The 11,341-nt window shown below is 46.1% G+C and overlaps 1 protein-coding gene across 3 annotated transcripts in view; it reads right to left on the bottom strand.

Moving 5' to 3' along the window:
- The window catches only part of LOC127474782 (sterile alpha motif domain-containing protein 13), a 61,114-nt gene extending 52,821 nt beyond the window's left edge, over positions 1 to 8,293 (bottom strand). The window contains exons 1-3 of one of the 3 annotated variants that reach the window (XM_051796078.1): positions 7,823 to 8,274; positions 7,454 to 7,543; positions 2,854 to 2,938 (exon numbers count right to left, since the gene is read on the bottom strand). In XM_051796078.1, the coding sequence (XP_051652038.1) occupies positions 2,854 to 2,938; positions 7,454 to 7,475 (107 nt within the window). In that variant the 5' untranslated portion in view covers positions 7,476 to 7,543; positions 7,823 to 8,274. Of the gene's footprint in view, positions 1 to 2,853; positions 2,939 to 4,249; positions 4,334 to 7,453; positions 7,544 to 7,822 lie in introns of those variants that run through there. The other 2 variants (XM_051796083.1, XM_051796084.1) reach the window with 2 other exon arrangements.
- Positions 8,294 to 11,341: the final 3,048 nt, after the last annotated feature.

An 11,341-nucleotide genomic window follows, 5' to 3' on the forward strand; every position in this document is an offset into this window, starting at 1 on the left:
CACAGAGTGCCTCCCATCACTGTTTCTACAACATCCCAATTTCTACAACTTTCTGAGCCCTGGGAAGGAGGACTCGTGAAAACAACAGTTTTTGCATCTCCCCTAACTTTTGAAATGTTCCTGTCAATATGGCAACAAAATCTGACTGTAGGGACTCATCCACAACCTATGCTGCACTTGGCCTTCTAGAAGCAGTCTCTTTCACTTATCATATATCTCAGAGCAATAAGCAAAGGACCAGAGTTTCTTACTTTTGCTCATCACATAATGACTTACTTCATGAATTGCTTCTCTGATTGTGATTACATAGAAAGCAACACTCAGTAAAATTGAATATGGGACTATCTGGTCTTATCAGAGCTGCATTTTTTTCTTTTAATTTTTTTTAAGCCAAAGAATGCCTTTCTCTTAAGATTTTTCAGTGTTGTGCACATTCTGAAGCCTAAGAAGTAAAATGTTGAAAGCACCACACAAAATGTACACATATTTATAAAAGCAGAATTTGAAGAATTATATTTAAATCTTAGCACTTTCCCTACATTATAAACTATGACTTCCAATGACTCCTCTTCTACTTAAAAATAAACAAACGAAACCTCAACAACTCAGTATTAGAAAAAACTCTAGGAGATACCGAATTTAATCCTGCCTAAACAGCAAATAAAAGGTTCAATCTGTAAAAATACATCCTGACCATAATTTGCTTACTTCTCCAACATTTTAATTTCAAGTTAAATATGGTCCCAAACCCTCCTTCCCACAGTTTTTTATCAGCCCAGGTGTGTTGGGGTTTTTTTGTAGCTTTTCTTTTATCACTAGGGAACTACAGCTTGGTCCAGCCCCATCCCAGGCCCAACTGCAATGACTTCAGGGGCTCTATCTCTGTCATTAACTAATTGCAGGAAATAATTGCAAGTTCCTTCCTCAAGGAATAGCATCATGCTGGACCTCAAGTGGAGCCAATTTCCACAGCTACAGCTGAGGAAGACTGGAAGGCATGTGGCAGACTGCTGGAGGCTGGCTGGATTTTAACCCATCTACCCACACAGATGTTCATTTAGCACTTAAATAGTCTCCTCCTTGCCCTGCTGTTGACATGGCTCTGTTCTTTAAACAAGGAAAGCGAATATATAACATCCATAGCTTAGCCATGCATTGCTTTATGCCTGACATCCTGGATGCTGTAAAAGGACTTAAGAGGACTGGCATTTTAGGCTTTGACAGGAGATACTAGATGCACTGACAGTGTATAAAGACTAGGCTTGTCTGTTTTTCACCAGTGTCCCTGTGCCTTTATTGCCATCATGTGGCAGAAGCAGCAAGGTCTGAAAAGCCATAGCTGAGAACAAACAGATTTTATCCAAGCTATTTATAACCACTTCAACAAAGTGTCAAATACTTCCTTTGTAGATAAGCACACAAACATACTATATATATTCATCTAGAAACCACAGCCCTGATCAGTTTAATTACATTTCCCATCCATTCTAAAAAGCCACCTTAGCAATCAGTATTTGAGCCTTTTTCACTGAAGCCTTGGGGAATACGATTAAATGTGAACTGTCCTTGCTTTGACTGCGACCCTTCTCCTCCCACCAGAGTACTCATTGTAGAAGCCAGACTGTCAACTGAAGGTGGCTTCTGAGGGACATACACAGTAATCCATTCACAGTCACTGAATAGGAAAATGCTCTTTATGTTGGTGTGGTATAGCCAGCATCTCAAGTGAAGGGGCAGGACGCTGATTTTAATGGCTGCCATCGGATCTTTTGATGCTGTGTCATAATCAGGTGTTTTATCAGCATCCTGAAGTGACCGTTATTATTATTTATATTACTCTAGTGCCTGGTAGCCTAAGCATTGTCTTGTTGTCTTGGATGGCTTATGTAAAAGGGATCTGAAGGAGAAGAATGAGCTGCAGCTGCGCAGAAGTGCTGCAGTTCGAGAGGACAGACAAAGAACACACTCTAGTATCTTTCTTCGTGGTTTGTTGTTGGTTTTTTTTTCTTTTAATATACATGCATATGTGTACATCTATCTCAGCATGGCTTCTATAACCATAAAGCAGCAAGGCCAAACCATAAAGCAGCAAGGCCAGATTTTTCCACACAGAACTTCACTTCTCAGATCATGACTTCATTCAAAATTGCTAGTCCTAATCCAAGAATTACCTTTAAGGATAAGTAAATGCCTACAAAACAGTCCCTATTCCTTGACCTGCAGTTTACCACATAAAAGGAAACAGTAAAGCAGTGCACACCGTATCTGTCTTATTCCCACCATAGGTCTGAAGTAAAAACCCAGCAGTTTAGGGCTTCTCCAAGAAACAGCTTAAGATATCTGTTTCAGAAGAGAACTGACACTGAAGTGATATGCTGCTGCTACTTCTCAGCCACTAGACAGGTGGGCTGACAGCAGAGAAGGGCGTATGTCTTTCTGAATGAGACAGAAAGCAAATTTCCACACAGGACACTTCTCTCCATTAGGCACTGGTTCTGCAAAAGCCATGAGCACACAGGTGAGCAGAGGCAGAATATTGGTTACAGTGCTACCACTTTCTCTAGCTGAGAGGAAAAAAAATTAATGGAGGAAGGTGTACCCCTAACTCAAGTTACCAGCTTCTACATCTCTCCACTGCTATACAGTCCTTCTGCACACCTCCTCTAAGCAACTCAGTGCCCTAGAGTCTTCCATTTCAAAGTTGAAATACAATAGAAATAGTTTAGAACAGACAAGGTTTGAAATGAGCAAAGATGGAGACACCCACAGTTGCCAATCACATTAGGTCAAAGGAAAACTACATTCGAAATCCATGTCCTGTTTACAGAAAAGGAACACTTTGAATTCACTTACTTTTTGACATCCAGAGAGCCATTTTCCTTGTTTTCCATGTCAACAATTAGCATGGGGAGGATAGAGGCTTCTTTTACTTCAGCAACTGATTAATAGGGAGGGGAAAAAAGCAGTGTGTAATTATTGCTAGTATGACAAGAACAACATAATGTAACAGAAACAAGCATTCTACAGGGACACAAGCATGTTTCCACCTGAGAGCAACAGCGCTGTCAAAGACTGATTTTCTCAGAAGCTTGGCAAAGCCAACAGGAGCTAATGAACTAGAAAAAAGTTGACCTGTGCTTCAAACACAAGAAATATTTATTGCCTGAAAATCAAGGAATTTGATCCTTTTTAAGTGTTAAAATATTGATCAAATTATATATTCATATACGTGGAGACTGACCTACAATATACAGCTGCGTATCAAGAGAGCTTAACAGGCCTTCAGTCAGCCTGTGAGGGGTCCAAACAGACGCATGATCTTATCCTTAGAGAGGTTTGGAAATCATAGCCTTGCTTTACAAATGGGCACTCTGGGATACAGACGAGCACAGTCATTTTTGCCCATCTCACACATAAAAAACGTAAGCAGAATTACTAATTGAGCACCAAGCTCCTGAGGCTTACATCAGTATCTTATCCGTAAGACCATCCTTCCTGCACTAGCTTCTTTTATAGGTAGAGTATACCAAACTCCAAAAAGGGAAGGAGCACATGAAGTACAGAGGAGAAAATCCCACTAATTTCCCTCCTCACTGCGTGCTGCAGTACTTTCACCACATAGCTTTTTCCACCACTCCACAAAACACGCAGAAATGACCCGAGCCTTTCCTTTCTGTTCTCAAGTAAGCCATTTCTGTTTTAGAGAGCACCAGAGAACTGACCAAGGACTCAGGATGTTCTTGCTGTGTAGCATTAATGGATGCCAGTGAAATGGCACAAGCTCTGGGAAGTACATAACAGGGAAATCATGCTCCTCAGCTAAAACTTTGCAAAAATAGAGAACTGCAATTAACGCTGTTGTTAAAAAAAAAAAAAAGGCTCCTTTATTAAACATCACGTAAAGCACCAAGAAGACAGTAACAAACTAATCGAAAAGATGCTTCCTGCAGCGCTGACCGAACAACTCCACGTCTTGCCCCGAATCACTTCTTGGTTCACCTGAGGTGACTGCAGGCGACACCCGCACCGCACTACCTGCCGGCCGCCCCCGCTCCGCGGCCGCGCAGCTCCCGGCGCCCCCCGAGCTCGGGGCGGGCACCGCCCGCGGAGCCCCCGGGGCTGCCCTTCCCCGCGGCCCCGCCGGGGCTGTGACACCCGTTCACCGTGTCACGGGCACCCCCGCGCCCGCTCGCCCGCACCGCATCGTCAGCTCTGCCTGGGGCGGGGGAAGCGAGGCAGAAAAACCTACCTACGAGCAACTAAACCAGTGCATGGTCCCCGGCTGCTGCGGAGCGCCGGAGCCCGCGGCCCCCGCCCCCCCGGCGGCAGCGGGCGCTGCGCGGCGGCTCCGAGCGGCGGCGGGCGCGGCCCCGCCCGGGCCGTGACGGGCCCGCCCGCGTCATGGCCGCCGCCTTAAAGGCGCCGCGCCGCGGGGCCGCGCCCGCCGGCGTCGGCGGGTCTGCCCCGGCTCTCCCGCAGTCCGGGCACGGAGGGAGCGACGCCCCCGCGGCGCTGCCGGCAGCGCCTACCTGCGGGGCAGCTCGAGCAGCGCCGGGCAGCGGCGTGCGGGCACGGCGGGGCCGACCTGCCGGCGGCACACGGGGAGCAGCGCTCGGCTCCCGGCCCGGGACCTGAGTGCCTTGGGACCTCCCTGTGGACATTTCTACTCCTACCGAGCGACACAGCTGCTCTCAGTGAAGTTCGTCTCCATGAGGAAGGCAGCCTTAGAGAACACGGTGCCGGTTACACACTCTTTTGGTCAGGTAAACCCAGAACCGAAAGGCATCTGTCGGGTGTAGGCTTCATGATCAAAAACTCTCTTGTTCCTAAACTCGAAAATCTGCCGACAGGTCACTCTGACCGCATTATCTCCCTATGCCTTCCACTAAACAAGCAACACGTTGTCCTCTTTAGTATATATGCCCCAACTCTCCAAGCTGACCCTGCCGGAAAAGATAAATTTTACACCGACCTGCGCCGCCTTACCCAAAAGGTTCCTGCAGATGATAAGATCATTATCCCTGGTGATTTAAACGCCAGAGTAGGAAAGAACTTTGAAGCATGGAAAGGAGTATTAGGCAAGCATGGTGTTGGAAACTGCAATGATAATGGTTGCAGTTCTAGCCTTCTGCTAGAATTCTGTGCAAAGCAACAGCTCACCATCACTAATACCATCTTTCAGCAGAAAAACAGTGTGAAGACAACCTGGATGCACCCCAGATCTAAGCATTGGCACCTCACTGATTATGTCCTGGTGCGACAGAGAGATGCCCGCGATGTCCACCACACCCGTGTGATGCCCAGTGCAGAATGCCAAACACACCATCGGCTTGTGCGCTGTAAACTCAACTTCAGTCTCAAATTCAAACCTAAAAGGGGCAGTATCCCAAGGAGGAGACTCCAAGTTAACAATCTCCAATCAGCCACAGTGAGAGACAGATTCCAGGCAAATCTTCAAACTAGGCTCGAAAACCATTCCATAGATTCCACAGATGCCTCTCCTGAAACACTTTGGCACCACATTAAAAACAGCATCCTGCAATCCTCTGAAGAATCCTTAGGGTTCTCCTTCAAGAAGAACAAGGACTGGTTTGATGAAAACAATCAAGAGATCCAGGAATTGTTGGAGAAGAAGAGAACCGCCCACCAAGCACACCTTGCACTGCCATCCTGTCACGTAAGAAAAGCAGCCTTTTGTCTTGCATGCAGCAAGCTCCAACAGAAACTCTGTGACATCCAGAACAAGTGGTGGATCGATCTAGCTGAAAAAACTCAATTATGCGCAGACACAGGCGATCACAGAGGATTCTATGAGGCCCTGAAAACAGCATACGGGCCTACATACCAGGTACAAAGCCCTCTACTCAGCGCTGATGGTCAAACCCTTCTGACAGATAAAACCTCCATTCTGAATCGATGGTCTGAGCACTTTCAGGCTCTTTTCAGTACTAGCCGTGTAGTTCAAGACTCAGCAATTCAGTCCACCACACGACAACCGGTGAAGTATGAACTGGATATTGCCCCCATTTTGGGAGAAACTCTTAAGGCCATAGAGCAGGTGAAAATCGGCAAGGCAGCTGGGGTTGATGGAAGTCTGGAAGTTCGTCACATGCATGTGGACAGCAAACTTGGCCTTCTCTGGAACTCATGAAACTGGAGGCTTGAGGTGATGGGAAAGGGGAGTGACCAAGGACAACGGAGCCACCACCACTACCATGCCACTGCCAGCACTGGGGAAAGAGAGGAGGTGAAGACACTGATTCCCAGGGACATTTACATCTCTTAGTGGTCTAAGCTCCAGACTTTTATTTCACAAGTATACCACACCCATGGTATTTGCTGTACAGAAAGGTACAATTCAAAGTGCCTACAAATGACAAAGTCTGGCCCACTGGCAGTAAAATCTCGCCTACAAAGTTTTCAAGTTTATCTGGCAACAGGACTTTTTTTTTTCTTTATTACACTCTATTTTTTAATGTCTTTTTCAAAATTTTCCTTGATTCATGATGTTTTCCAATGGCATAGAAGCATTACATGGATGAGATGTTGTCAGTGCCAGGGGAATTAAGCAAGGAATACCAACCAACACATCCCACTTTCCCATGCATGGGCTTTGCAGCCAGGGCTGTGTCCCAGCCAGATGCTGTTATCTTTTCACTATCCCTAACAGCCAGGGTTACTTCAAATTTGTGGGGTGCTTTACTTGCAGAGTTTCCTTCTGAGTAAAACCACTCAAATTACACCCTTGCTGTTTGCTGTGAGGCAAGAGGGACATTACAAATTACCCGTGGATTCATACAGAACCTAGAGATTTCTGCAGAGCTCTGTGACACGAGTGCCCCAGCCGGCACAGACAGAGCCTGCTGGCCAGCAGAGCAGGCACATGGGGCTGTCCCAGGCACCGTGCATCTGTCTCACTCCCAGACAAAGCTTGCTGCACCCTGGCTGCACTGAGATTCAGGTCACCTAACTGCTAACCCAACACAGTTAGGAGCACTAAAATCACCAGAAAACTGGACTTCTGTGCAAAGGACTGCAGACATGACTTCCCCAACCACTTCATTTTGTCTGACATATGCTGTTAAATAAATAACCAAAGCTTGTAAAAACTGTGCAAATAACAGCACTCAAGCATCAACAGAAGTGTTGAGAACAGAGAGCAGTGACAGTCCTCACTCCTTTGGATTTAAATAAATGCAGATAAACAAGATAAACAGAGTATTAAATGTAGTGCACCCTAAGAAAACCCTCTTTAGTTCACATCCCAAAGCATACTGTAAAACATGGCATATTTGTGTTGGACAAGTAAGCCAAGCAAGGCAATTCTTTTCTGTTTCTCAAGAAATAAGCATTCTGAATGAGGCCATAATGAGTTTTCTGCATCAGCTAGTTTCTAACTTTGGTAATGAACTGACATTTGAGGATACAAATATAAATGAGTTATTTTACTCACACTCTCCCCTTCCTTCCATCATGTTCTTCAATTAATTCTTTGAGTATTTAAAGTGAGGCTCACACAGTACATGCGTTCCTTCTAGAGGACCTTGAACAGCAAAGAGAGGAATTTTAATAAAATGGGTTATGGAAAAATTCAATGCAGAATATCATCTGTGGCTTGTATTTTCATTCATTGGGGTAGGGTAATTTAATTATAATGAAATTACGTCTGGAGGGAGACAAAACAGAAAAGTGAATTAGTCTTTTGTTTGACTATTTGCATCCCACTTCTGGCAAAAAAACCAAAACCAACAACACAGTTTCCAAGCTGTGCAAGGGAACAAAGTGAGACCAGGGTTGGTAGCCCTGACTGGCTGTGTCTCACCTTCTGCTGTCACACAGGGGGAAACACAGAGAGCGCAGGTATCGGACACCAGTCAACCCTGTTTTCTGGGTATTGGAAAAGGCCAGAAAAGGCTATCATTTTTTTGTCCCTGCCAATGAAAACAGTAGATGAAGACAAAATGCACCATGCATGTGGCAGAGTGTAGCGCCCTGTTAGTTGTGCAGTGGATACTGAGTTTCAGCTCCCCCAGAGCTAAATAAAGCCCTTTAAACCTTCCTCATTCCAGTGTCCTGGGTAGAAACATGGAAAGCTGAAACAACGCAGGACTTGCGTGGTTTCCCACTGAGGGAAGCCGCCCTCCAAAAGCTAGCCTTATCCAGAGCAGAATGGGCCGTATCCCTGTATAAAATAGGTATTCCTTTGCCACCATGGCCCGCCCGCTCGGTGCCCTCAGCAGGACGGGCCGGGGCAGGGGCCGCCCTCACCGCGGCGCGGGGGCTGCCGGGAGCGGGGCCCTTCCCCTCAGGGCGGCCCTTCCCTTCCCCTCAGGGCGGCCCTTCCCTTCCCCTCACGGGGCCCTTCCCCTCAGGGCGGCCCTTCCCTTCCCCTCACGGGGCCCTTCCCTTCCCCTCACGGGGCCCTTCCCCTCAGGGCGGCCCTTCCCTTCCCCTCACGGGGCCCTTCCCCTCACGGCCCCGGGGCGGCTCCCGGAGCCCAGAGCGCGGCTGGTGCTCCTCCGCGTGCTCAGCGAGACACTTCGGGGCTGGCGGGGATCGCTTGTGGTTCACCGTGAGGAAAAGCGAACCAGATATGGGCAGATTGCGGAGACATTTCATTTAAATGTGCTGGCAGCCAACAAACGATCAGCTCCTCGTAATGCACAGCACTGGCGGCAGGGGAATCAAGGGAGGGGCTCAGGCTGTTTTTAAGTAACTCGTCACAAGGGTGGAAGTGACACGGGTGTACAGATGACAGCTTGTCCCCCAGGTGATTTTAGACAGCCTTGGACTACTTAGAGTAACTAAGGGTCTTTTCCACAGTCCCTGGCAACTACAGTAATACTCAGAAAGACACAAAAACCCTGTTACTGGTCCAGGTTGCACCTCTCCAACACCTTACTCTCAGAAAACTGTCTTTTCTCAGTTAGAATCTTTTCAACTCCTGTCCATTGTCTTTACAGTTTGCTGGAATGGAATTTTGTCACTTACCTTGCTGCACAGCATCAACAGATGTTGGACCCATTGTCCTGCTCTCCCTTCCCTACTTCAGCACTGCATACATAGGAATGAGGGACAGCTCCCATCAAGGAACTCTAGTCTGCCCGAAGAGTCCAGCAATGAAGTGCCTCTTCAATTCCTGCCTTGGCCAGCAAGATCCTCCAAAAAACTTGTGTCTTCTTCACAGTCCCCTTCTGACCTGCCAGGGTTTTCTGCAGGGCTGAGCATTGTCATGTTGCTCTGAAGTTCTGCATAAAGCCTAGACAAAAGGCTAAAGATAGCACTGGTGTTAAATAAGTGTGGAGGGAAGAAAGGCAGAAAACCTGCGGCCGGAATACAGCAGTGACTTGCTACCAGCCTGGCATTCATTTTCAAGGCAATTAAGTGTGCAGTGCTAGATCAGAGCACAACAGCCAGTCAGCCTCAGTTTACATTCCACGCAGTTACCTGGGTACACTCCTGTAAGGTAAAACCCAGGATCTGCAGATGTGCAAAAACTTTTGTCAAAGCTGTGGGTATCAGGCCCAGTGCCAGGGTTCAGAGCTGTGCAGGTGCACAGGCTGAGTCAGTGACACAGCTCCCTGCCTGCAAGCCTGGGGGGAAGAGCACAGCCCAGACTTACCGACAAGGCAGGGCAGCAAAGGCTCTTGGTTTGTCCTGATGGAGAGTCCCTTGAATCTTTGCACTAGTATCCTAAGGTACTTTTTATACAACATGCGTTATCCAACTGTTTTTTGTAATCAATAAGATGACTAGTGTTGCACCCTCCCTGTACCAGTCTAAGAACGAACGTGTACAGCAGCTGACTGCAATGCAAGGCAGCGATACCTTTCTGCTTTTGCTTCCTCTTGTTTCCAGGACTGAATTGCTTAAATAAATCTTCCTGCATGTGAATTATATCCACTTCACTGAGAATTTCCTGCCCTACTTACTTTGTTGTGCAACTTCTTACTGTGGTAGTCGCTCATATTTCATAAGCTTCTGTCCGGACATAAAGCCTTGTTATTTTAAAGCTTATACTTTATATTAAAAAATCATTGTAAAAAACACAGCTCATTGTGCCCACACTAGCAGTAGGACCTGCCACACATGAAAACATCAAGTAGAAAGATGAGGGTAAAGATGGAAGAAATCGAAAGGACATCCCAATCAAGCATTCATTTTGTTGAACTGTAACTTAGATAACTACATATACATTCAAAGTAGCAACGTAGATACACGGTAAAGAGCAATACTTCTGGGAGAAGGCAGTTCCTGTGATATTGCTGTGTACACCAAAGCATTAATACACCACTAAATGCAAATGGGGTTTTGGACTATTTTTTTTTAATTTAATCAAATTATCTTGGTGGGGGAAGAATTTCAGACAGTTAATCAAGCCTTCCAACACTCCAGTTTTCTCTTTGTTGCCCTAATCACCAGTAATTTTTCCTGGAATTGACTGGACACACTCAGAATGAACCACACTGTCTGCCTGGCTGCTGAGACCTTGCTCCATTTGTGTCAACATACCTACAGCTGTGTCCTTTATAATTTTCCACAGCACCTTGGAAGCAAAGGCAAAGGAGGATGTTTCTGATGACTACCTCCCAGCAAAGGAAAACGTTACTGTGGTTGCCTACGTATGGGAACAGATGCCTGACCTCCGTCCTCAAACTCCTTCCAACTACAACAACCGTTCATCCTAAAGAGCTTTTGTGCTGCAACCTTGTACACATGTTGGGCAGTGCCTTTATCTTGTCCTTGGCACAGATGCCTCACCTACAGCCGGGCTGCTTCTAACACAGAGAGCAGCATTTGCAATCAGACACTACACTGCCACTGTGTGATCTATCAAAATCTAAACCTTATAAACGCAGCACTAGTAAGAAATATGCAAGTTTGTCACTGGGTTGCTTTTAAACTTCAAAACAAAGAGCTACATAAACACAATTCTTAGTATATTTGACCTTCTGAGGGAGGGAACAGGATAACCAGGCTGTAAGGATTCTAAAGGAACTTTTACCGGCTTTGAAACACAATGTTGGGAACTCATCCCCAAGATTTCATGGAAACCTCAAGCTGCTGTTATCCCACTGAGGTGAGAACTTTTTGTAGTAGTCAATTATAAAAATAAAACACATTTTCAATATATGCAAGTTCCTTCAGACAGGCATTCCTTTTTGTAATATAAAACCCCTCCCGAAATCCAAACCACAAACCAACAAAAAAAGGTAAAAATGTGACTAGACCTTAGATTTAATTAATACTTTTACTCATCATCAAACTCAGAAGTTAGGAAAGACATCCTGAGATCTTATCTTGCCTCAAGATACTAAAAAAAAAATCCAACACTTCACAT

Source organism: Manacus candei, unplaced genomic scaffold (assembly GCF_025592945.1).
Source record: "Manacus candei isolate 608988 ecotype Guabito, Panama unplaced genomic scaffold, ASM2559294v1 h1tg000044l, whole genome shotgun sequence".
NCBI classification, from domain to species: Eukaryota; Metazoa; Chordata; class Aves; order Passeriformes; family Pipridae; genus Manacus; species Manacus candei.